We start from the raw sequence: 27,654 nt of genomic DNA on the forward strand, positions 1-27,654 counted from the left end.
CACGTTTCTCACATTCCTTGGTCTATCCCTCTATTCGTCTTCCGAGTTCAAGAGCAGACAATGAGTTTATTTTAATGTTGATCAATCATCAAAATAGTTAAACAAGAATGCAAGCATAAATCATAAGAAAACCCATCTCATGCTAGAAATAAATACTATTATGCCATTAATCGCAGCTACAACCCTAGAATAAGGGAATTTAACTACTTATAGAATAAATCATCATCAAATAATGTTCAAGGATCATAAAAGTGTTTACCAAAGTGAAAGAGTAGAAGAAAAGCCCTAGAGATAGTCCGCAAAATCGCCCAAATCGTGTTCTCCCGTTTTTCAAAAACTGAATAATGATAAAATAATACAGCTGGACTATTTATAGTCTGAAATAAAACACGTGATGCAAATCTGGAATAGTCTGAAATAAAACACGTGGTGCAAATCTGGAGTCCAGGTCCGCGTCGCGGACCTGTTCCCTCGCTGCACATTTCGAATAGCTTGAGCCAACTCCGCGATGCGCTTCCATCGTGCATTCCACTATTTTGTGAAATTCGTTGTCCACATTCTGGCTTCAACTCCGCGACGTGGAGGTGCTCCCTCGTAGTGTATTTTTCCAGCTTCTTGGTCATTTCTCCTTAGCAACTTCGACTTCTATTTTCCAACATCTTGGATGCTTTCATTTTTTTAGCTCCTTTGCTTGCTTATCACCCTGCAGACACCTAATCATCTTGGTTAGAGGAAACACAATAAATTGAAATGCAATTCAAAAGAGAAATTTGCTCTTGAACTTGGCTAGATATATGGGGTAAATTAGTTATTATGCGCATAAATACACCTAAGATCACTCATTATGTTTAGTGCCACCTCTTCAGAAGAAGCTCATTGGCAAGGAAAAGAATGCCTTAGAACCTTGATGACAACACTGAAGCGCACATAAAGTGAGGTGGAGTGCTCAATACGTTTTGAGCCTTGTCTCAGGGCTTAAGCACACCTTTGACAACACTAAAAAGACTAAGTGTTCAAAATATTGAGTACAACATAGTAAAATTATGTTGGAGAGCCAGAGGTTTAGATAACAACAAGACTATTAGCATCTCAATATGAAATGTAAAACTGGGTAGAGACGAAGTAAATTTTACCTTGCCAATGTTTTACTGTCGAAGAATTTAACATCAAAGGGAGTAATGCAGACATCTGCCTGTGTTATGCGTTAAACCCATTACAGCCAAACGATATATTTTGGCTGCTATAGCGAAATATTGTTAATAGAGAACATAATTTGATAATCAGCTCCAAAAAATGGCCGTCATAGTGAAATGTTGATATAAAAGATGACGGTTGTATTATGGTATCATCTGGCAGAATGAGCCTGAACTTAATTACAGCCTGTGCAAGAACACACATATCAGCACTTCAATACTATAAAAATTATAATTTTTACGGAGAAAATTATAAAAATGAGTGGAATCTTCAATATATAATCTGAATAAGAATCTTCCACGATCCAATTTGCAAACTTTTCGAGAATCTCTAAGCATTGCATCTTCAAAGTCATTCACATTATACTCCATTATTTTGCCCCTTCCAATTCCAACAAATACATCAACAACGTTCTTTAATAAAGTTGTATCAATCTGCTCTTCTGATATCAGCTAACTCTTAATCAGAACCTCATAACTACCAAATAGTATCACAAGACTTGGGTCAATAAACTCGTTTAGGTATAAAACTCGCAAAATGGTGATAAATTAAGATTTTTTTAGCCTATTCACTCTATACCAAAAAGACCTAAAATCACATGCACTCTATACCAAAAATTCAAATTCAATGTTGAAGAATATTAAACCCTAGCAACAATAAGAGGCACAAGAATCTACAAATCAAAGCTTAAATCAGAATTCCCCTGCGCTTAACCAAGAAAAAAAGATGGAATCAACACAACTTTCTTTGTAAAATTACCTTCTTTTTTTTAACTCTTCTGCCTAACGATAGTTGTCCACGATATTATTGTGAGATGTCAGAACAATACTTATCTACTTTAAATCAATGGATAATTTACTTTTTATCATTAATTATAGTCATTTCTCTATTATTTAAGACATTGTATTTATTATATTCAAAGAATGATATAGTAATAGTTACTTAAGAAATGTGCAAAATTCATAATGGACAAGTATTGTTTGACAGAGAGTAGTAAGATAATATAATAATTAATCATTTTTATAGAATTAGAATCATCAATTATTGCTTTAAAGATTTTGACAAAATATTTTGATATTTAATACACTATTTATAATAAAGAATATTATATAAATATATATATTTATTATTATATAATTTATAATAAGGAAAAAGGTAAAAATGGCTTTTAACTTTTTGGAAGGATTTGAACGAGGTTGTGAATAGAGAGGAAGGTCGGAAACTTAGATCAAGTGAAGTACATCAAAGACGACGAGGGCAGAATATTGGTACAGAAGGCACTCATTAGACAAAGGTAACGGACATACTTTCATAAACTCTTGAACGAAGATGAACGAACAATCTCACACGACATATCATTCAGGAAATTATGGTGAGACACGATACAAGACCATTTCTGGCCAAACGAATAGTGCTTTCGGTGGTGTTTTGTTCTCAGAAATCTTCAGAACAATACCCCATAGCTACCTCTTTCATTACAAATATAAATTGGATAGAATACACAAAACATTTACACCATTCAATATAACCAATATGCTTTTGTCCTAATTTCTCAAAAAAAAGTACAAAAAAATTGGTGCTGTTCTTTGCCCCCACCAAAATTGGATAGGATACAAAGCTCAATTGCTTACACACTACACCTTTTGCTATGAATTATAACTATACACAAGAAAATTATATTACATAAAGATATATTGGTAAAAAAAATGAACTAGGAAAAGATGAATGTACAAGAAATCGAGGATGACTGTCGAGGATGGTACAATAATATTTCATGCAAACACGAGAAAATGTTGGTGTTCCTAGGCCTCACTCATGTAAAAATTGGAAGGCTGGATTCTCAAGAAGTTTGGTTGCAGGTTTGACATCTGCGAAATCCTTGACTTGAAGTGAATTTGAAACTTCTTCAATTGAGAATGGGATGCTGCAGTTGAAAAGATGCACTTGTTAGAATTAGCTTCTTGAATCAACTCAGACATGTTAGCACGTTTACTTTAGGTCATGTTTTTAGGAGTCCTTTAGACTGGTTAACGTTTATATGCCAGTAGAAATTATAGGGAACTTCTAGTACTTTTTGTTTTTGTTAATTTTTTGTATGCCCACAGAAGTAAACGCGAATAAGAGAAAATGATGAGAGATCTTCCATAAGAAGGAAAATAGGGGAACAGAAATAAGAACATGGAGGAGTGAAAGAAAATAACAAACCCCGCTATAAGGGATGAAGGGTTAGGATACGGAGAATAGATTCCGTTTCTCATTTTATATGGTGAAGTTTGATTATAGATGGAGTTTAAGAAAGAAAGACAGACTTCAGGCATATGCCAAAATTACCCTTACAACTTACGGTCTTAAGGATGTCACGACATTTCTCTGACTATAAAAGCATGTAATTAGGAGTACGAGTGTTGTGCTTGCTCTGACCGATAAGCCCATAAACTAACCTAGGTAAATCCATTAGATTTGTTTTTCTGACTAACCATGAATTGTCCTAAATAAGATAATTCAATCAATCCTTTGTTTTGGGAAAACTGTTCAATCCCTCTTTTCTCTGGAAAATCCGAAAGCAATGCTTTGTGGCCTTTCATCATAAAGCAAGAGGACGGGAAAGTTTTGACGTTCAAAGTTAAAAATTTCCTAATATAGAAACATGCCATTTTTTCAAACAGAGTGTCATATAAAATGGAGCAGAGAGAGTATAGCATGACTGGGACATGATTATGGAGATATGAATATGATAGGCATGTAGTAAGCGCATGGGAAGGGATTATAAGGAAAGAGGACTCCACTTCATTGGCTTCATGCCGGGAATTAGAGGTACAATTTTTGGTTGGATTTTTGGTGTGGAGATACAATCTTAAAGTAGGTGTGTCCACGGGTGTAAGCTTTACAGATGATATTATTGCAACCATGGCTATCTTAATCACAAGAAGCACCTGAGGTTTATCCTGGGAAATATGATCCAGAGAGTTATCATGGGTGGAAGTGGATCCGAAAATCCAGAGGATAGAAATATATCAAGATGGCTGGGTACAAGTATATTCACGGTGAGATCTTATTGAGATTGCTTACTGAAGAGGGTAGACATGAAGACAGGCAGAAGAGAGTGTGAAAGACAAAAATGCCGAATAAAGCTATTTCCATCAAATCATGTACCACATAGAATGCAACCCTTACAGCAAACAGTTAAAGGAGGACAAATTGGATTGTATAAGTTGGTGTTCAATGTGCAAGGATCATATTCTTGTGTTATAGAGAGACTTCACAACCCTGGACAATGGAGTTATCCCGGAAATGGTGTTACGGGTGATGGCGAAGTATGGAGGGCTCCCATTATGATTTTCTCTGATAATCTTGAATGAAGGGAACTGGTGGATGTTTTTTTTGATAAGGAACTGGTGGATGTTTTAAGGCAATACAAAAGAACTCTCTCAAAAAATGATGCCGTTCCCGTGGTGGATCCTCCAAGAATGCACTACTTATGGAGGATTTGACACGCACGTGGTGACATTTTTGAAGAGTCCGAGCACAATAGGAAAAGAATGAGGAATATGAGAAGTTCCTTTATGCTTCATTTATGCTTTTGTGTAATAAAGAGCACACTTACAAAACCCACATTGTACATAAAGAAAGCTTCCAGGTTATATTTCTAACGACATAATATAAGGCAAAATCATGATAGAAGCATCCAAGAAAATTGCTTGTGCCAAATTTGGCAGAGGATGACATAACTTTTCTAAACATTGAATAGTTTCTCACCTTGGGTTATCATCTAACAAAAAAGAGTTGCTCTTGGCATCGTTCGAGTCCTCTGTCATAAGTACCCTCATGTTAGATATGACCTGTCAGGACAAAAGAAATTCCCTCAACATTCAACTATGACTGATATGAACCTGCACAGGTAGGACTTCAATCGGAAAAATACCATCAGCCACGCATAACTTACATCTGGGGAGACACTTCGTGTATTGTATTTGTCATCCCAGTAAAGAGTACATACTCTGTAAAGTTGCTGGACACTGAGAACCTGTAAAACCAGAATTTCACATTTTAAGGAAGGTGATATGGTTTATGCTCGATGAAATGGAAACCAGAAAAGATAAATTGATAAACCAAGTTCTGTCCTGGACTGGTAGAGAAGAAAGTTTTGACAAAGAACTCTTCATATCTAAATTGCAAAATGGTGAAGATCTTAAATTTTAATACTTCTACAAATGCATTTCACAACACTGGACTCAGAGCTAATGTTGTTGGAGAAAATTGACTTACAGGACACAAATCATTAGTGATATCATCATACGAAATTCTGTACTTCTGATGTATAACCTGCAAAAGAGTAACAATTAACAGAAAACTCCATATCAATTGTGGATCGCACTGCATATGTATAGTAATAGACATAAGCAAGTTCTAAAGAAAAAAGGAAAAGCAACAATTATCTTGCAACAGCCAAGTCATAATAGCCATAATGCTTATATTGAAGCACAAGAAATTAGTAACTAACCAAAAAACTCAGGGAAACTTCAGCAGTCCCGCTTACTACTAATTCATTTCCAGACACGATGTCTCAGAACTTTTTTCTTACACAATAAACCATATCTACTTGCTCAAACACTTTCATCTGAGATTAAAAGAAAACTTCCCAAAAATAAAAAAGGATAAAGGAAATACAGATGGCACATTTAGATAGATTGACGGAACCAGAACAGCTTAGACTACCAGAATCAAATAATAGTGAGGCAACACGTTGAGGAAGTCAATATCCATGTAATATATGTTAAGAGATAAATGAATATGTAAGGGTTCTTAAAATCTAGCATTTAATAACCTTGCAGCGCGGATATGCAAATTGGCCCATGTCCTACTCTTTCAGCATAGGTCAGCGTTGAAAACTTGGTTTGTGGTAAGTTATGTGGCTACTTCTAATCAATGATACTGGAAGAAAAAATATTAAAAGAAAGATTGAAATATATTAACATTACCAAGAATCCAACAACTTGTCGTATATGTCTGAGTTCATCCCAGGATGAGCCAGCATACTGCAAGCCAGGAATAAATGGAAAAAAAAAGGAATTAGATCCAAAAAATTTCATTTAGGTGATAACAGTGAACCATAAATTACCTCTTCCTTTGCTTGGGAGCACCACAGCTCTAGCTCAGCCAAGCCAGATTTAACATATTCTGCATTACTGAATGTACAACACTCCCGGCGAAGAAGAAAACTATGATTGCATAATTTAAATGAGATTAGAAAGCTTAAACTGACAAAGAACTAAAGACAACTTAGATAAAAAAAACCCGGTCACCTGTTAAAGAGCTGTACATTCATGTATGAAAAGGCTTGACTAAATATCTTCTGAACAAGAATCGGAGGCATCTGAGAATGGAAGGCAGCAAATATTAGCTTTCCTTATAACTAGAAAGATAGTGAAACAGGAAAAGGTCTGTGAGGCCTTACAAAGTTTTCTTTCAAAGTACAGAGAAGAGAATCAAGGCATTCAATTATCCCTCGCCAGTGATTTATTGAATAATCTTTGCCAAAGGATCGACCAGACTTTAGCACACTTCCTTTGGAGGTCCTTGGTGCCTGAATTTTCAACATATCATATATTATTATGCGAAAAGCTGAAGGCTTTAATAGACAAAAGAATGTCCACCTTGCTCCACAGTACAAAAAATTTAGAAGGAAAAGCAAAACACAGTGATAAATTGAAATATATCATAAGAAACAATTAAAAACAGGCGAAAAAAAGATAGAAGTGAAGAAAATTTACAAAAAAAATTGAAATGCTATAAAACGATGTGCCCGTCAATATTATCCCATTAAACAGTAGAAGGGAAACATTTTAAACACATAAAACAAATTCACCTGTATAAGAGGAAAATTTTGTACTCTCCCCACTATTTTCATTTTAATATAACTTTCACAATTTTCAAAAATTCAAATTTATTAAATTATTCAGAATTTTACACTTCTGTGTGATGCTTTTTCCTGTCGAAATGTATGTGGACGAAGGGGAAAAATTAGAATAAAATGGAAACAAATATCAATATCAGTGATAACTAGTGGGGATTAAGGTTTAGTCATGTTATTATGCTTGTAGACTAAACCACAAAATTGAAGAACTATTTCTTCCTTCGATGAGTGCATTTATTTGGCATCATGTAATAATTGTTAAATTACCAGGGTTCTGCTTAGAGGAGAATATTGACAATCATGCAAAAAAGTTAATCAAGAAGTAAAATTAAGTTGAAAAGATTTGTAAATTTCTATTTGTGCAATATCATCTTAGAGCCATCCTGAAGTTTTAGAAGCACAAAGCAAGAAGAAACATGAAGAAATGCAGGAAGGCCTTTTTTATTGAAGACGGTGGATTGCAGTTTGTAAAATTCAACATACCTGGATACATAAGGAAAGAAGTGACCCTAACTCCTTCTTCAAGTTATCACGAATAATTCCATACATTTTCTCAACATATGCTGTAAGCTGCTGTTTGAAAAGCAGAGCTGGGTATTTTGCTTGAACCTGGTGCACTACTCCAGCAAGATTGATGTCAGAAGAGGACGAGCGAAATCCCTGAAAACAATAACAGCAAAATCAGTTAGTACATGCATGGGAGCAAAACTACTATAGCTACGATTTTAGTACTCTAAATCAGTTTTAAAGAAGAACTAACTCAACATGAAAAGTTCTCATACCAATGTCATTCTCCCAAACAGGGATGTTGCAGGCTGTGGTTTACGGGTAGGAGTCGCACCAACTGCACTGTCTGGCTTCAGGCTTTTTTGGATTAACAATAACAATGTTGAGGTATTTGACAGCCAGTATGCCATGTGGTCATCACTATCTTGATTCTGCAATTAGAAGACTTCTCATCATATTCTAGTTTGTATTAAGTCTACTGAAACATGAACCTCCAAATTTAAGAAATTAATCGCGTTTCTGTCTTCTTATCACCTTAGGAGTCATTTTTGAAGATTATAAGATTTCATCACAAAGCAGCAGAATGACACAGACAACATTCCTCATATATGCTTTAGTAACAATGCAGGTTATAATGGTATTCACAGTTATTAACGTAAGGAGTTGAAATTCTTGCAGTCTTAATTATTTTAATGTAGGCACCATAGTTGTGTCAAATCTCACTTCACCTTCATTCTTCTTATGGGGGCTACACTTGCAGCGAGATATACTTTGTTTTAGTTCTATTTATCCTAAACCCTTACTAAGTGATTCTCCATAATTCTAATTTCTGGTTGACTTTCTCGCTGTTTTTGCCAGTTAACACTCCATCCTTAGCAATAAGCATGCACCATAGAATTATCCATCACCAAGTAAGTAACAGGCTCAAGGTAGATCCTTGGTGTAAACCCATTTTTACAGAATCCTCCTCTATCACCAACTATTTAGACCGTGATGCTCCTTTGTACATATCCTTCATATAGTTGGTATGAATTTCTTGCTTCTTGAGAACCCACTAAATGATTTTTCTTGACATGTTATCATATGATTTTCCATCACACCAATGAAATATCAATCACATCAAAAAGAGTATCGAACTGCTATAAATAACTAAAACTAATCCAAATGTTTTGGTGCAAATAATATGATAATGAGATTATAACACTGATAAATCTTTTTTCTTCGGAATAAGTAATAACTCTGCTAGCCTTATTGATGAATATCATAGTGACACTCTCCCAACAATAATTTATATAAATGCTATGCGACAATCAAAGATGGAAGCAAGTCGATTATTTGATTTTTTATCAAATGCTGACAGCAGGTAGTTGAGTGAAATCAGGAATAGCTAATGAAATTCTGTTGAAGCTTTGAGCTATTTTCCATCTTAGTTTCAAATTTCAATATAACTGGGTAAACACATTTTACTGCTTTGTTTCTATCACTGTTTCAAAGTCAATAGTTGCAATTCTCTATTTAGTTACCTCAATGGCAGAACCAATCATCTGCACTAAACGATCAAACACGCTAGTCTTTTCTGCTTCAAAAGATTTCCAGTGAAGAAGACATTTGTAGATGGTAAAAGCTGCAACAGGCTTGCTTTGACTGAATCCAACATCCTTCATCACACAGTCAATGAGTGCACCAATGTCTTCCTGCAGCATGGTTCACCAAGATATCAGTTTATAAAATGTTTCTCCACCAAACAATAAGAAATTTGACACAAAAGGTTCGCCAGGGAAGTACATACACGTTGTCGGTCAATAGGAGGTTTCCTTGACTTGCTATTAGGGGTTTCAACTTTTTTAGCAGGTGTTGAACCTGGTGGATCCTGCAAAAGTCAATCATCTCATAAGCATGGAGCATGAATTGAAATTTGACAACTACCAAACATTAGTGTGGAAAAATCAAGCCATTTTCTAGTAATCCACTCAACCCGCCCTAATTCAAACGTGTTGAAGTATGATACTTTTTTATTTGACCCAAGGATCGCAACAGAATGACTCATCCAACTATTGAGTCAAAATGGATCAAAATAGTGTAACGCAACAGGTCAAAATGCAACACAAACCCGAGCATACGAAATCAAGTTTGGAGATTGAGAATTAACAATTAAGTAAATTTGGAAGACTTGAGCTAATAATTACTCCCTCCGTTTCACAAAGAATGACCTCCTTTCCTTTTTAGTCAGTTTCAAAAAGAATGACCTCTTTCCTTTTTTGGTAACATTTTACTTTTTGCTTTCCACGTGGCATGTTTAAGACCACAAGATTAAGGGCAATTTTGTACATTTGACATAACTTTAATTTAGGACCACAAGATTCAAAAGTCTTCTTTAATTTCTTAAACTCCGTGCCAAGTCAAACCAGACCACTCTTTTTGAAATGGAGGGAGTATATAAGATTTTACACACTTTTTCTGAAAAGCCAAAATAAAAAGGAGAAAAGGTTGGGTCATGTTAGGCTGGATGGATTATGACCAATTATTTGATGCAATTTGGTTTTGCTGCACTTGAGCTAAGGATCTTCTGGAAACACACTCTCTACCTCCATGAGGTAGGGGTAAGGTCTGCGTACACTCTACCCTCCCCAGCATTTGTGAGATTTCACAGGGTATGCTGCTGTTGTTGTTGTATTTGACCCAACCAAACTATTATGTTGGTTGTATAGTGCTCCGTTTATAGATTTGACCTACCCAAGTTTGATCAAACCTGCCTATTTGTCACCTGTACTTCACATGATGTTGCAGGATGACAAGAAAAGAGTATCTTACATTGGTTCTAGTTTCTTCTTTGAGGTGGTAGCCATTTTCTTCTATCTGCACCTACATAATAGTGTCAATGTGATAGGCAGAATTTGTCAAAGGGAAAGAGGGAAGGAAAGAAACTAATAAATAATTGAATTTTAAAGGCAAATACCTTGGAAGACAGACTAGGTGAATGATCTGAAACCTGCTTGGCAGGGGCTAACAGAGATTGCTGAAGAATCTGGTTCTCAGATTCCAAATCAAAATTCCTTTCCTGGAACCTATAACCAGAAAATGCAATGAGTAGAAATGAATTACATTGAATTATACTCACGAGCCAATCTGTATAAAAATAAAATTGCCATAAGATTATCCATTCAAGCTACTTATGAGTTATGACATAAGCTCATTAAACCTTTGCATAGTAGTCTTCAACTGAACAATTATAGACTCTGCATCCAACACCTGCCTCAACCTCTCCTCACTAAGTTTGCTTGTCTCTTCGTACTTTTTTTCTGTCTCATCAATCTTCTGTTCTAGAGAGCTTACCAAAGACTGAAATCAAAAACAAAAAGGAGCATCAAGAGCTGAGTGCAAGTAGCTCCTGTGAATACAAGAAAGTCGTTTACACTTGAAACTCCCTTGTTTCAACAAACCTACCTTTAGTTTCTCATTTTCAACACTAAGTTTGTTCATCATTTCATGATCAACAACAGGAACTTCCTGCATAATAGGAACTTCCTCTGCCGCCCTTTTTGTAGTTTCACGTTCTTTGACAAACATTTCTTGTGTTTCCTTGAACTGTAGTTGAACTTCTTGCAAAGCTGATTGCAGTTTTGCATTTTCTTGTGTTTTTGCTTCTTCCATGTCAGCCTACAAAAACAAAATTATATTGTTTAAACTGGAAGGCAGACACTTAAAAGCATACAGTGGTAGAGACGGAATTAGCTTATTCTTGTACCATTTTCTTATATTCCTATTCCACTTTGACAGAAGCAAATACTTCTAGTCAACTAGGCCCATCAATAAATTGTGGTCCATTTTACTTCATGCTACCAGTTCAACTAAATAGGGAGTCTATATGTGATTCCAATCAGCAGTGGTTTTGTTTGTGTTTCCTTCGTCAAATATGATTATAGAATTGCATGTATGATGTACCTATTCCTGCTCCGAAGCTTTTCTTTGAAAAACATGACTCTAGTTAAAAAGTTTGTTTTTTCCGTCCTCAGCTTAACAGATCAACATGGACTCATATGAGGATTTACAGTATTAGATTCATGCTCAAACACTTAAAAGCTTTCACCAAGTCCATCATACAGCATTATTTCAAGATTGAGTTCCTCTAGTGCATTGTGTGTTCTAGATGATAAATCCTTTATGGTTTAAGAATAGGGCACAGCAGCATCTTAAGATAAAGAATTTACCCTCATGCGTTTCTCCAGTTGTAGTCTCCAAGTTAATTCTTCAACTTGCTTCTCTAATTTATTCTTTGCAGCTTGAAGCGCACCAGTCTCCCTTGCAGCCTATGCTTAAAATAAGTTAGAATGGAACTCCGAACAAAAATGGAACTGTTTGAGAACAAACAATAGATATTCAATCAAAAGTATAGTAATAAAGAAAGGGTGACTTTTGCAAGCAGGCCAACTATCACGTTGTTTGCTTAAACTGAGCATGGTGCATGAAATGCATAAACTTGACTTTCTAACCTTTAGTATCGATAAATTTAAAACTGGGGATTTCCCTAGGAAGATATAAACTGTTGAATGTAACATGAGCTGGCACTAAAATGTGAGATAAATCAAATCTGGATGAATATACAAAATATCATTTGAAATTATCTGTCTTGCACAACAATTCATGGATCTAAAAAGCAAAGTCGACTTGGCCGTAGGGGAATTTGACAAAATGCAACTCTAGCAGCATGGCATTATGACTTGTGTACTCAGAGACTCTCACTGGCTGCAAAAAACGAGTCCCTAAGTTTTACTAAGAGACACATTTCCAGTTGTGTACTATAGCTTGCAAGTTCTTGAAGGCAGTTACTTAAATGCTTATAAGAAGTTAATGCTGATACCCTTCAAAGTATTCACTCCAAGTATGAATGGCCTAAAGCATGAAAGAGAATTTAGAGGTCTAAATTTGATGTAAGCATGAGCAGTGAGAAGCATAACTGCAGTTAGTTTCTACAGGATTTAAGCATACAGTAATCTAATACATTTCCGAGAAATTTAAACTGTGTATCAACTCAGAATACAGATGCTAACACAGGCTGTAGCAGCTAAGAACCTCTGGATCAATAAAGAGGATAAAGAGGAGATGAAGAATGAGATATCACCATCTTAAGTTTCCGTAGTTCCCCACGAGCGACTCTAGCTCTCCAAGCACATTGAGTGGTAATAGCAGCTTTCTTGAGTTTCTTGTATTTCAACCGGGCCAAGAATGCACGAGAATGACTCTGTACATATAGCATGAAGATCATTATAAAGTGTGAATCACAGCTTCCGAGGAATTAAGTTAATAAACAGGTAGAGCATAACTATTCCAAATAGTCTGTTGATCCTAAATTAGAAAAGTTTCTCAAGATTTCAAAGAATTATTCTTCCATTACAAAAAGTTTACCTGAATGATAATGGCAGCTTTTGTCTGCCTCCTGAATCGTACTTCATTGCGTGCAGCCATCCCACGCATTCCTGTCTGAATTGAAATGGCAGCAGAGCACAATTCTTTGTAACCCTTCCTAGCAAGATGCATGCGCATGTCTGTCTGGATCTTCAGACAAGCTGCTTCTCTCCGCAAGCTCTCATATACACGCCGAGCAAGTTCTCCTGTAACAATGAGAAATGAAAACATTAATAGATTTTAATCTACGAGCCCAAAATCCAAGCGTATAGCAAATGAAATACCTCTGCACATCGATTGTATCCTTCTTGCCAACTGACGTAATAATGTAAAATTTCTTCGAGCCATGTGAGAACGAACTTTCCTCTGAATGATGCTCGCCGATCTCCCTAACACCTCTGTCCTGCGACTGTCTAGCTCTGCCATCTGCCCAGCCCTTAGAAACACTTTTGTTTTACCAATCTGCAAAGGCAAAATGGGCAAATGATTGGCTTTCCTGAAGCTTCCTCCACATGGAAGACATCTCACAAACGAAATCCAGAGGGATTCTGATTATTTATTTATTTTGCCTTTTTAGATCATTAAAAGAATGAAATATTCTACAGTTGACCTAAGTAAAAAGACCAGGAAAGTATGAAATATATTCCAGACATTAAGGATGATGCTTGTGGAATTTAATGCCAACATCTTCTGCATATGATTATAAAACAAGAACCAAAAGAACTCTGGGAAGAAGATGAAAAAAATACTATACTTATGAAAGGGATACACACTATCATGATCAGTAAAGACACAAAACTAGAAAATTTCAAAAACTAAAAAAATTCACAGTGCATCCATGAAATTACAAGAAAAAACAAGAAAGATGAGCATATAATACAACTGAACAATATAACCAATAATACCTAGAATATAGAGATGCTAAGAAGGAAAGGAAGTACACGTAGCAACGAGAGGAGGCCACCAGAAAGACGAAAGAATTTACAGATTAATTATTCACCAAATATCTGACCTGCCAAAAGCCCGATAGGATTCAGGTGTGCAACAAATGCAAAATGGAACCACTGAAATTCTTTAAACATTTTACTGAATGAAGAATGTGCTAAAATATGCTAGATAAATATCAGTTAAAAGAGATAAAAACAGACTTTCTGTCAAGTGAGGTTATCATCTGAAATTGTTAAGAGACTCCAAAATTACAGAAATGAACTAGATAAGTTTGAATTGTTTCATGTTTAAACTATAACCTCTAATGAGGTAATGTATTACCTGATATCCTTGAAGGCCGACTTTCTCTAAAAGGCGTGTGCATGCAGTGACCTCGTCCGTACTGTCATAAGTTAGTCAGAAAAAATCACAACACATTGACAATCTGATCAAATAGTACAAGGTAAATAGGTACCTTCCATCTAAAACTTCAGGCGAAAGGATGCCAAAGCGATCTAAAAATTCATAAAAGGGTTTCCGAGTAGGATATCCAGCACAGCTTATTCTTATTGCTTCCATCACTCCCTACAGAAGAAAAAACAGTGAGCACAAACTTTCCATTCATATATATGCCACCAATTTGAAAAAAATTCAATACATTTCCTTACCCCACAGCACAGCTGTTGCAGAACATTGTGATTCTCGAAGATAGAGGGCTTTAGCAGATTATTTGGCTTCACACATCGAATATAATGGGGTTCAGTTGCATTCAGAGTTTCAAGCAAAGACTGCAGTTGTTGCTGCAAAGTATATAAAAGAACATGTGATGATTCAATATATCTCTGTCTAATTGCATAGATGAAAAGAGGAGCAAAATACGTTAGAAAACAGAAGCAACATGCCTTGAAGCTAGAACCAATAGAAGAGAACTTTGACTGTTTTGAGGATTCTTCCACTGATTTTGGAAACAAACTAGATGCAAAAGAACACTTTGAAGCTCTCAGGAGTGCCTGATGTTCAGCAACAACGTAGTCTTTGTTTTTATCCAGAAACAATTCTGTTTGATATGTGACCTGTAAGAAAAGAAAATGTAAAATTATCCACGGCTTCAAAATAAAGTTGAAGATCTAAGCTCAAAATTTGTTACAGTAAATGAAAAGACTTACATCACCAGCATAATGGCAAATAGTGAAGTCAGAACGAGCCAACTTGGGCTTGCTGAATCGTTTATGGTTTTGGAAAGTCTGATAGAGCTTCTGTGCAAACGTTTCATGAGTTGATCTTGGAAACATACTGCAAAAACAAAATAACAGTAGTCTGAATAGCCTAAGCCCTAAGAAATGACTGTAAATAGGGTAAACAGAAGGGATGTTTGGACTATCTAAACAATGAGAAAGAAGAATAACAAAAGCTACTAAAAAATAGCTCTTCATTCAAAATCGGCTTACCAAGCTTCATCAAGGAGTGCTATAATACCTCCTGGTTTCTGAGCAAGAGAAAGAATTGTTAAAATATGTTACTGGAGAAACAAAGGAGAAAATTAAATCTTGGTCCATCAATAAAAAATTATGTAAATTAGAGAACGAAATCAACATCATCACAGAAGGGAGGCTTATATGGAATGTCTGTTGCAGATATCTTTGCCAAAAACAAGATTTCAGTCACTTAGCTCCCCCGAGTTGAGCCAACATACAGAAAAAGCGTGATTTCAGCCTTCAATGCTAAAATAAAGTTTCTGGAGTTTTCTTGCTGAAATTACGACATTTTTGCATATCTCAGCCTTCGTAACCTCTCTTTCATATATTTTCTTCTTTGATTGCTAAGGCTAGCCGAAATTTGATTCCCGCACCAAGTCAAAATCAGATTTTAGTCCAGAAAGTGTAACGACTAAAAACATGGTGGTGCTCCAAAATTCAACACTTCAGTAGCAGGCACAACTCATTAAATTCTTCCATTACCACCTGAACCTGTCCAAGATAAGTAAACATATCCGAACCATGCTTTTTAAGGTAGATAAACCAAGAAACCATCTTATAAAAGCAGGATATGTCATTTGTGTATAGCCCACGAGCCTTTTTTCAAACTGAGAAGCAAGCTTGGAATGGTCGGAACAACGACATCAACTTTTAATCAATAGATTTCCACAACAGACTACACAATTAAGCATCAATCTTCTTCTATTTGCCCCCTATCATTTTCAGTAATATCCTTAGCCTGTTTGAACAAGTGATCTTAAACACCTTGTCCTTTGCACCATAGCTAAACAGAGAAAATCAAGATAAGTAGTTCGCACTATCTATCAAGGCTTTTGTGGTGATACCATGGTTTGGGTTGCTGGAAACCATAGATTTAGTACCAAAAACATCGGATCCGAGAAACATAAGGGGTCAAAGCAAAAAATAGAGTGTTATTAGTGTCCAAGAAATAGAGTGAATTTTGGCCCGAGACTTAATGTTGTCACCGGAATCTGAAAAAATTAGTCACTAAAACAGGAAAAAGTAGATCTGATCACTGGAAAATGGTCGGAATCAGGAAAAATTATAAGAACAACCTCGGAATGAAGAAGCAAGACCACTGGAAAATACTGCCGGAAACTCAACATCCGCCGGCGCATGAGGCGTAGCGACGGAGATCTAAAGTTGCAGGTGGCATGTGAGAGCGCATGAGGGACCCAACTGCAGCGGAAATTTTTGTGTGGGGTCGCATGAGGGTTCCGATCCTATAGGTGGTACTGGTATATGCACCATACCCCTAGAGAATAAAAAACCTTGGACCTGCAGTGTATTTTTCAGAAAATATGTCTTCTTTTCTCTCAAAAAATTATTTTATTGCTTGTATCTCACAGTCCGCCACATTTGGTCCTTGGGTCATGGACTCAGCCACTCAGGAACTTCTGACCACATTGCTAGTAACAAATCTTTATTGTCTGATATTACTTATTTTCAATCCCTTCCCACTTTTACGTTAGCTAATAGTTCTCAAGCCATGGCAACCAGAGCTAGTCAATCCAATCCCTTAGCTTCCTTGACTCTAATAATTTTCTTTTTGTCCCTGGTTGTCCTTTTAGCCTTTTAGCTTTCTGTCGATCTATCATTTGACAAGAACATTATATTGTTTCATCTCATTCTTTTATAACTTCTTTGTTACTCGGTATGGAAAAAATGATTGGCGAAAGGTGTGAGTCAGATGGACTTTACTGTCTCAATTCTCCCAGATCCACTACAGTTTGTTCGGTCTGCGACTCTCCAGATTTAATCCATATACAATTGGAACACCCTAGTTTATTGAAACTTCAAAAGATGGTACCTTCCTCTGCTATTAAAAATCGGTTACATACTCTGTTTGTTTCCTCAATCAACTTGGTTTCTCTTGCACCACGTGCCTTTGGGAGGACATGCTTTGTCCATATTCTCACTCCAAGTAAAGACAAATTGGCTCCTTGTGCTCTTAAATGTGTTTCTCGGCTATTCGAGGGTACAAAAGGTATATGGAAGCATCTCACCTGACCCAGCGATTACCTTATGTCTTATGTTTGCTGATGTTACTTTCTTTGAAGGTCAGCCCTACATTACATCCTCTTCTGCTGAACATCTAGGCATTTCTGAGGTTCTAATACCAATTTCATCTTTGGGATCTTGCCATAGTCTATCCTTTCACTTCACCTTCTACAACTACATCTTCCTCAGCTCCAACTCCACCTCTGTAGACTTATCATCATCGTCCGCGCTCCTCATCTAGACCAAATGATTCACGCCCGCCACCAGTTGTTCCTCCTGTGAACTTGTCTACACATAGTTCTTCCATTGCCACTGGAAAAAGTTTTCACTCTACTCATAATCCTCACTCTATCTATACTTGGTTGAGATATCATGGTTTTACACCCGCCCATTCTGCATCACAATCATTTGTTTCTATTCCTAAGACTACAGGTGAAGCTCTTTCTCATCCAGGCTGGCAACAAGCTATGATCAAAGAGATGTCTGGCTTACAGTCTAGTGGCACTTGAGAGCTCGTTCATTTACCTCCAGGCAAGTCTATAGTTGGTTGTCGTCGGATTTATATGGTGAAGGTTGCTCCCGATGGATAGATTAATCGCCTAAAGTTTCACCTAGTAGTCAAGGGTTACACATACATTTTTGTTCTTGACTATTGTGATACCTTTTCTCTTGTTGCTGAGATTGCTTCAGTCAGTCTCTTCTAATCTACGGTGGTTGTTTGGCATTGGCCTCTCTACCATTGGATATTTCTTCATACAGATCTCGAAGATGGGGTATATATGGAGCAACCACCTGGTGTTGTTGCTTTAAGGTAGTCTAGTAACATGATGTGCAGGTTATGACGAGCACTTTAAGACCTGAAGCAGTCTTCTCGAGCATGGGTAGGGAAGTTTAGCATGGTTATTCAGGAATCTGGCATGGTACGAAATGAAGCCGATCATTCTGTGTTTTATCGTCACTTTAGTCTAGATTTGTGCATGTACTTGGTGGTTACGTTGATGACATAGTCACCACAGGTAATGATGACGAGGGAATTACCAAACTGAAACATCACCTTTTTCAGCAATTTATCTTGGTCAAATAAGGTACTTCTTAGGCATAGAGGTTGCTCAATCCAAATCAAGAAACATCATCTCACAGAAGAAGTATGCACTTGATATTTTTGGAGAGACAAGGATGACAGATTGCACGCCTACTGATACTCCAATGGATCCAAATGTTAAGCTCCTACCAGGTCGGGGAGAACCTCTTAGTGATCCTGGAAGATTCAGGAGGTTGGTAGGAAAGTTGAATTATCTCACTGTGACTCGGCCTGACATTGCCTTTACAGTTAATGTTGTAAGCCAGTTCTTAGATTCTCCAAGGTGACAGTCACACGAATGCAGTTATTCGCATTCTTCAATGCTTAAAATCTGCTCAAGGGAAAGGACCATTTTAGGAAGTCTAAGGCCATGAGAAAATTGTTAGATATTCAGATGCAGATGGGCAGTCACCCTATAACAAGTGATCCACTTCTAGATACCAAGTTATAGTTGGTGAAATTAAAATTTTCCAGAAAATTAAAATGTGGTTGCTAGATTTAGCGCAGAAAAAAGCATCGGGCTATGGCAGCGGCGATATGTGAACTCATATGGATCAAGCAACTAATGAAGAAGTTGAAATTTGGAGAGATTAAAGAAATGGAACTTGTGTGTAATAATGAAGTTGCACTTCACATTGCATCGAACCCAGTATTTCACGAGAGGACTAAACACATAGAGATTGATTGTCATTTTGTCAGAGGGAAGGTACTCGGAGGAGACATCATCACAGGATTTGTGCGGATAAATGATCATCTTGCAAGCATATTCATCAAGTCCCTAGATGGTTCCACAACAAAAAATATGTGTAGCAAGCTTGGTACATATAATTTGTATACACCAGCTTGAGGGAGAGTATTAGAATCCTTGTGAATATTCTAGAATATTGATTTGTATTGATTTCCTTTCCTTTTTAGGACATGTAAACATAGTTATTTAAACCTCCATAACTTGAGGAAATAATAAAGTTGAGTTTGCTCTCAACACTCTCTTCTTTCTCACAATGGAAAACACATCTCCTCTAAGTGAATTTCATCTTAACTTTATCAGTTGCAGCTTCCAACCTTTTTTGGTTAAATAGAGCTGTAACATTCAACTTATATCCAAGATCAACCATATATAACTGACAAGATAGTTCCTGTAGAAGACAACATATTCTTAAGGAACAACCTGATGTATGTAAATGGAAGGGATTTTACAAAGGGAAATGGAGGAGAGTAAGAAAGGGGATTGACTGGACATGCTGCATCAAAGTGCACAAGGAACAGCTTTCTTTTAACTGGGTGAAAAAAACTGAAACTATATAATGTGAAGTCATTTACAAGTAAACAAATGTAAGAAATAAAAAGCAAATCTAAGCACAAACCTTTTCTATTAGTTCCAGAATATCTTTATTATCAATGAACTCAATGTAGCTCCAGTCAATTTCTTCTCTTGTATACTCTTCTTGTTCCATTTTGAAAACATGCTGACAGACCACATGCAGGTATGATCGAGATGAGTACAGTAGTAATGATAGTTCAACAAACTCAAAGATGAGAAAATAACCGGAACCTGATTGAAGTGTTGCTGCAGTTTCTCATTGGTCAAATTGATACAGAATTGTTCAAAGCTGCAGAAATAAAGAGCATCAGAAGTATGATTCATAGCTGCAGAAATAAATAGCATCAGAAATATTAAACAATCTACAAAACCGGGTCCATGACTAGTAGGCTTTCAGAATAAAAAACTGATACTGCAGTTTAAGGAAAGAGTACAAAATTAGAAAGATCACAGAAGAAGATCTTTCACTCAACAAGAAGTTCAATACCGACTTCCCATTTAAGATTATATGGGCAATTTCATCCCATTGATGGCGGTCTAAGGGTTGCAAGCCCATCTAATTCAATTACAGAAAAATCAAAATCTAGGTGACAATATTTTATAAATTTGACACTTCTCTTTAGGAGACAACCAAATAAAGAGGCAATAAGATGCATCGAACTGCTCATAACTCATGTATTAGGCACCAGAAAGCAAAGACAAGATCATAGTAAATAAAGGGTTGTGAATTGGCAATTAATTTATGGCAATTGTGCTATGAGTCCTCTGTCAAGTGGGCTAAAGATAAAGAGAAGTCACTAATAACTGAAAGATATAAAATAATCGACTGCTTGCTGATATGCTAAGGCAATTTTATATAGTTCATTCGAGAAGAACACATCTCATACAATCCAAACAAAAAGGCATACCAGTCAAGCACCTGTTAGTCTTGAAACTCTCAAATCCATATATATCCAGCACACCAATCAAAGATTTCGAATTTGGATCTTGACCAATTGAATTATTAATCTTATCTACCAGCCTGAAATTGAAATTGAAGAGCATGCATAAAAAATCGAAGTCATTATTGCTTAACAATTTTGCAACGGAGTAGTAAATGCTTCAGGTACATGGCAGATAAGTGATGGTCTGATTCACTGACTGCCCAGTAAAGTTAAACCTCACCAATCAAACAATCTTGAGTATACTACTTTTGCCAAAGCATCTCTACTGATAGCTGCTGCTTCTGGATCCAGCCATTTGGTGATGGTTTCACCACGTGTTACAATAACACGTTTGCAAAGTGAATCCTCAAGAGCCTTCATGTCACACCTAGGAAATATTAGAAGTTCAAAAGTGCTGCACTTTTTCTGTTTGAGAAAACCTTCAGGCTAGTAATAGAATAGAAATAACTTCAATGAGCCAATTTCATCACTTACATGAACAGATCAGCAGCAGTTCTCAGATGAAACCAAGATTTTTCATCTTTGGGAGCTGAGGAGTCCATCTCCTTCCCCTTTGTAAATTCAATGTTTCCAAGATGGAGAATTGCAGCCACTACTCGAAATATTGCATCCTGGGGAATTGCAAGAGAGTGTGAAATAACCATTTACTAAAATTCTACCCTTGAATATATTTTTCTGTCTCTGCAACTTTTCAAATATACCTGCTCTTCCGAACTTATTCCTACAACATCCATTGCCCTTCTAGTAGCTAGGTATTCTTTTGAATCATCAACCCCATCTAGCTGATAGCAATTTGATTGATTTAGATAATGAAATGACTGAGGGTTATCCAACTTGTACCTTTGAATATCCTGAGAGTGGAGAACAGAATCAGACTGGCAAAATTTCCAAGTCTCATTACTAAATTTTAATCAAGATTAGTAAAAATGCAAAGTAGTATGTCGTCTCTAGTTTCTTTTTGGTGTACTTATGAGGTCCCAATCTATATAGAGGATTGGATCTCTTTTGTCGAGAACCATATTTTGGTATAGGTTCTCTTCTTTTGGTAATGGCTTGTACACGGAATTTCCACAATTGTCAATAAAATTATTTTACTTAATCAAACAAAAAAAAAACTCAAATTAGCAGACTGGGAATGAGAACGCCCCACGGGAATCTTTGTAGCTCAGTTGGTTGGCTACTTGAACTCCCACCTTGTTGGTGAGGGTTCGATTCCCCACATTGTAATCCCTTCCTCTAACCCAATTTTTTTTTAAAAAAATACGGGGGGGGGAGGGGGGATGAGAACGCTCCTACCTATGAGTTCATCCACCTCCTTAGCAGGAGTACTGGTTGTTACAAAATGCTGCCTGGCCAATTTATTGTATTAAATCTGAGGCTTCTCACACACCTATTCTAACGAATTTTCAGGAGCAAGGTGCATATATCCCAATGAGCTGAGAAAAACTAAAGCACGGTATTCCAGCAGGAGTCATGTATTCTCCTGTTAGGAGTAACATGGCTTTAAGATAGAACAAAGTTTCCTGGTAGTGTTCGGATACGTTTTGTTCATTTTTGGATTCTAACACTATAAGGTGCAGTACAATCATTGGATTATGAGGGTTCTACCATCAGAACGTGCATTTCCACCATCAGAATTTCGCCAGTTGCACAAAATAGGAGCAGAAAGTATAACTGGCAGATTCAACCAGACTTGTCTTGCAAATAACACAGATGACGGGTTCTCTGTCGTAGAGCAACAAAATCAATGAGATTGTCTCTCAAGTCAATGACGAGATGGCTTTAGTGAACCCCCTCAACCTCCATTTTATGGTGACAGATTCATATAGTCAAGGGATGAGTCAATGAGAAACACGTCTCGCATTGAATGATCTTTTATATTCTTCTATCAAGTGTATGGAATGAAGCATTTAGGTGTACAAGGTAGAGAGTGTTGCCTAAAGATTTATCTGATTACAACACTTACCTTCAAGTTCACTTGCAAAAAATAGATATGGTCTCAACAAGGATAATCCACTTCTAACTGTATTAAGTTTTATTAGATAGCATGAATTTTTTCACTTCGAGAAATCTATGTGCGTAGAAATGAATTTCCAATGGAAAAACAAAGATAAAACATCATGGTTTCAGAATGCCCATCTTCTGCAAAAGTAATTCTTATTGAAGTAAATACTGGTGCATTACCTTTGGTGGTGCAGCACAAATCATGTAGAAACAGTGATAATTTCTCTCTGGATCAGAAACTTGGCAAACACGAGATCTTTCCAGTAAATATGTTCTGATAGCGGCTCCTGAAATCCTTCCTCTCTGGTCAAACTGGATCTCCACAAACTTGCCAAATCGACTGCGTTCTCGGTGTGAGATATATTAACAACCATGTGTGATAATACAAGATGCTCTAAAAAAGTTAGCTAATTTTATCTGTCTAACCTTGAGTTATTGTTTCTGACAGTCTTTGCATTACCAAATGCTTCCAGAACAGGATTTGACTGCAAAATGCACAAATATATCTAAAAGTTAAGCCTGAAACCTAGAATCAAATTGTGCAAGACAACCAACTGTCAGAGTTGCAAATCTTTTTTGCAAAAACTTATGGTAAAAGATCTACCACATCTTACCTCCAGGACTTGCTGCTCAACTGTTCTACCCTCAGCTTCAGCTCTGCCTCCCATGTAAGCAAGATAGCGCATTAGCTGCTTCGTGCTTTCTGTTTTACCAGCCCCACTCTCCCCGCTTACCAATATTGATTGACTTACTCCTTCATTGATCATAAGTCTGCATAGAAAGGGGATATTTTCTTACTGAAAATGCAAAATAAAGGACTTGATCCATAAATATGGGGCAGTGCACACCTGTATGCTGCATCTGCAACAGCAAAAGGATGAGGGCTCAGCTCTCCAAATGCGGCACCTTTATATTGGGCCATCATATGGCTATCATATAAGTGAGGTAATCTTCTAAAAGGGTTGACCGCTATTAGTATATTCCCCGTATATGTCTGAAACAACCATCTACAAGTTAGTTCAGTAAACATTAAGCTTAGCCAAACACTACAAGGAAAACGAAAAGATAACAACGAAATGACACCAAAAAACTCACATATATTTCATTAATATCATATCTAGTCTTTAAATTGTGCAGAACTCCTGGTTCGTGCAAATAAGCAAGCTTTGTCATATCATCAACACCACTAGGTGGAGCTTCAGCATCTTTAGGGTAGAGGTTACAAGACTTAACAACCACCTGAAAATTAACAAGAAACAAGAGGAACGAGACTCAGTCAATCCGCCAAATCTGCTTAGTTGATAACTTCCCAAGATATGGTGGGAACAATACAAATCCTTATCTAATTTTGAGCATTACTAAACATAAGAAGCAAGCTATCATTTACTACTTTAGTGCAATCTGATGCTATAAGCGACGTTGTAACGTACCGTTTTCCCAGAAGTACAAGAAACCTTGATGTCTGCACCATTGACCTCTAAAACTTCCCCATCTATCCAGGCTACATCAGGATCTTGCACCCAAACAAGTGATCCCGCCCCTAAGCTAACTGAAGCAGCCTGCAAATCCAACAATGTAATATTCTTCAGTAAGTATATGCAATGTCATCCATAATATATACTTTCTAATCCTTTAATCTGGCCTTAGGCATAAGCAAAATGGTTAAGAATTCAATTTGATGCTGCCAGACAGTTAAAAACAATAATGCATATAGATATCAACAGCTAAAGCAATGAGAATAAAAGGAAGTCTTCTAAACAATAGAGATAACGCTACATGACACTGAACTTATTGAAGACATAAAATATGCAGAAAGTTGCCAGCTCATTAAACTAGAAAATAGCCATGACTGCAATATAAAATGTGGAATTGTTAATCCCTTTATCCTGCCTGAGAGTGTGTTACAGTCTGCTCACCATTAAGAGCGGCAAACCACTAACAACTAGTAGCAAAATGCATGAGACTTCTCTGTAAAAGGTTGTTCACAACACTAGTTTAAGGAGTACAAGAGCTTCAGAAGGTATTAACCGAGAATAATGCAAAAAAATCTAGTACTCCATCTGTCCCAATTTATATGACTCTCTACATAGCAGATAGTACATGATTAGGGTAGAAAGTTAGTAGGTAGTGGTGTTTTCTCGAGTTGTCTGTCCAAACTAGTTGTCCTAGTATTGCTCCTGTAGTTTCTTATCCTTCAGTTTATGTTACTATCTGCTATTTCTTGTACTTTGACTATCGTATTATTTTGGTGTAGTATGGTTCTGTTACTATTCGTTGTGTGTGTTACTATGTGCTGTTGCTTGAACTTTTGTTACTTTCTTTTGTGGACTGCTTTGGACTGTTTTTCCTTGAGCCGATGGTCTATCGGAAACAGCCTCTCTACCTTTGAGATAGGGGTAAGGTTTGCCTATACTCTACCTTCCCCCTCCCCATACCCCACTTTGTGGGACTACACAGGGTACGTTTTTTTGTTGTATCTGTTTTGGGACGTTGTGAAGTGTTTCACACCATTCCATTGTTATGATCTTTTCTTATCAAACTAACATTACAGAGTATTCTATTTTTTTCTTTTACCATTAGTAGTATAACATATAAGTCAAATTTAACATCTTAATATCTATACAAGTGGAAAACCATCACATAGAATTGGATAGACAGAGTAATTAAAGCAAAACTCAAAATAGTTCCTTTAACTTAATTAAACCAAATCTCGAATCTTGAAACACTAACTTAGAATATGTTCAAAAGTATGAGGAAAAAATATTCCATTGCACAGTCCAAAACACAATGTGTAATATACTCTAAAAAAACTCAAGAACAAGATGATAATTGAATACCATCAGATACAACGAAAATGAAATACGCACTATTTAAGATATGAAAATGAACCAATGTTGTTTATATATATTGTTTGTGTTACTTTCCTTTTTAGTCTATTTCAGAAAAAGAATGCCTTTCTCCTTTTTTTGGTAACTCCTTAATTTAACTTTCCACGTGACATGAATAAAACCATAAGATTCAATCCTCTTCTTTAGTTTCTTGAACTCCATGCCAAATCAAAACCAACCAAACAAATTAAAACGAACAAGATGATAATCGAATACTATTTCTAAATAACTCCTATCAGATAGATTCTTGAAGCAGCTTCTTAATCAACCCAATACAGAACAAGTAACCAATCAATTTCCTTCAAAAATTCAACCCCATTTCTGTTTCAACTTCAACTTTACTCTTACAACAATGTGAAATATGAAATACGCACTAAATGAAACTCAACAAGACACCATTTTTAACATATGAAGATCAACCAAATGCTGTATACCAATAACAAAAAACAAAAACAAGTTGACAATCAAATACCATTTTCTAAATAACTCCAATCAGATAGATTCTTGAAGAAGCTTCTTAATCAACCCAATAAGCACAAATAACCAATCAATTTCCATCACAAATTCAACCCCATTTCTGTTTCAACTTCAACTTTACTCTTAAAACAATGTGAAATATGAAATACACAATGAACGAAACTCAACAAGACACCATTTTTAACATATGAGGATCAACCAAATGCTTTATACCAATAACAAAAAACAAAAACAAGAAAACAAGATGATAATCAAATCCCATTTTCTAAATGACTCCAATCAGATAGATTCTTGAAGCAGATAAGCACAACTAACCAATCAATTTCCATTACAAATTCAACCCCATTTCTGTTTCAACTTCAACTTTACTCTTAAAACAATGTGAAATATGAAACTCAACAAGACACCATTTTTAACATATGAAGATCAACCAAATGCTTTATACCAATAACTAAAAACAAAAACAAGAAAACAAGATGATAATCAAATACCATTTTACTACAATCAGCTTCTGATCAACCCAATACAGATTTCTTTAAGAATTCAACCCAATTTCTGTACAATTTCAACTTTACTTCAACTTTGTTCTAACAATAAAAGATTCTAAAAATATATTTTTGAACTTCCCTTTAATGGGGTTTTGTTTCTGAAAAAATTGGGGGAAAAAAGTAGAGTTTTAAGGTTTAAGAGAAAAAAAAAATGGAGACTTTACGGTTTTCTTTGTCTTTTCTTGCTCTTTTCTTTTTCTTGGTCTAAGTTCATATTAATATATTTTTAATGTGCAATTTGTAATTAAAGAGTTGTAATTGAAGTATTTAAATACCAAGTCAATGGAAAAATAATAATAAATGGAATACCAAGTCCACCATGATAGTTCATGTATCTTCTCTTTTCTCAATCTAGTCGGATTATAACTAAGGTCGATAAAATTTTACGAATTAATCGCTTTAAAATTAATTATAAACGTGCTATTTTGAAGTTTTAAAAGCTTCAGTTATATCCATCTGAAGTTTGATTTGTCAAGTTTTAAAATTTTCATTATAAAAATTCAAGTATGTTTAGTGTGAAAATTACATTTTTTAGTTGTGTTGATGCTAACAAATTCTTATGTTATGGTTTAGATGATCGTCATTCTAGTGGTGATTAATATTTTGAAAATAATAGTCAATTACTATATTTTTAAACTTGATAATAAAAAATAAAATAGAATTACTATTTTCTTCGAATTTAAAATATGCTATGAAATTTAAGCATCCTGTATACATATGAATAAGTGGGAGAAGGAAGGTTTTTGTTTGAAGTTTGTGAATTCGATTATAGATTACGCAATTTAAGAAAACTGAATATAACTTAAATAAAAAGGTTAAAATGAACTATTGAATATAATTTTTATGTGATTAAACTTATTTGGCTCCAAAAAGAATTATAGTTTTGAAAATTTCTTATCAATGTTGTGACTTTTTTGTTTCTTTTAAAATTTTGAACATCACTTTGTAA

At 35.9% G+C, this 27,654-nt stretch overlaps 1 protein-coding gene across 3 annotated transcripts; it reads right to left on the reverse strand.

Annotated features, from left to right (window-relative positions):
* Window positions 1–2,615: 2,615 nt before the first annotated feature.
* On the reverse strand, window positions 2,616–26,859 carry LOC102584489 (myosin-6). 3 transcript variants are annotated; one of them, XM_006364491.2, is made up of 39 exons: window positions 26,649–26,858; window positions 24,223–24,351; window positions 23,888–24,031; window positions 23,641–23,786; window positions 23,407–23,563; window positions 23,219–23,277; window positions 22,973–23,132; window positions 21,490–21,639; window positions 21,263–21,399; window positions 21,009–21,155; window positions 20,764–20,865; window positions 20,076–20,133; window positions 19,888–19,989; window positions 15,394–15,431; window positions 15,112–15,238; window positions 14,848–15,018; window positions 14,614–14,745; window positions 14,421–14,530; window positions 14,288–14,348; window positions 13,303–13,480; window positions 13,019–13,224; window positions 12,735–12,854; window positions 11,824–11,922; window positions 11,060–11,272; window positions 10,815–10,954; window positions 10,572–10,680; window positions 10,427–10,471; window positions 9,405–9,485; window positions 9,139–9,309; window positions 7,891–8,046; window positions 7,592–7,768; window positions 6,650–6,778; window positions 6,498–6,568; window positions 6,314–6,413; window positions 6,174–6,230; window positions 5,461–5,517; window positions 5,138–5,218; window positions 4,951–5,033; window positions 2,616–3,118 (listed from the first exon to the last, which is right to left on the reverse strand). In XM_006364491.2, exons 1-39 carry the CDS (start codon window positions 26,649–26,651, stop codon window positions 3,004–3,006), a joined length of 4,521 nt encoding a protein of 1,506 aa, XP_006364553.2. In that variant the 5' UTR covers window positions 26,652–26,858; the 3' UTR covers window positions 2,616–3,003. The 3 variants fall into 3 exon arrangements, 2 of the variants coding, with proteins under 2 accessions (XP_006364553.2, XP_006364552.2); XM_006364490.2 differs by having other exon boundaries at window positions 10,427–10,477; XR_001471989.1 differs by lacking the exons at window positions 2,616–3,118; window positions 4,951–5,033; window positions 5,138–5,218 and adding an exon at window positions 5,696–5,812 and having other exon boundaries at window positions 10,427–10,477; window positions 26,649–26,859.
* Window positions 26,860–27,654: the final 795 nt, after the last annotated feature.

The sequence above is a fragment of the Solanum tuberosum genome, unplaced genomic scaffold (assembly GCF_000226075.1).
Source record: "Solanum tuberosum cultivar DM 1-3 516 R44 unplaced genomic scaffold, SolTub_3.0 scf00504, whole genome shotgun sequence".
In the NCBI taxonomy this organism is placed as follows: Eukaryota; Viridiplantae; Streptophyta; class Magnoliopsida; order Solanales; family Solanaceae; genus Solanum; species Solanum tuberosum.

Excerpts from the sequence above, each read along its gene's own strand:
- LOC102584489 (XM_006364490.2), bottom strand. Across the intron at positions 15,239-15,393 it reads GCACTCCTTGATGAAGCTTG|TATGTTTCCAAGATCAACTC; the intron begins GTAAGCCGATTT and ends TTGTTTTTGCAG. Across the intron at positions 14,746-14,847 it reads CTATTGGTTCTAGCTTCAAG|CAACAACTGCAGTCTTTGCT; the intron begins GCATGTTGCTTC and ends TATACTTTGCAG.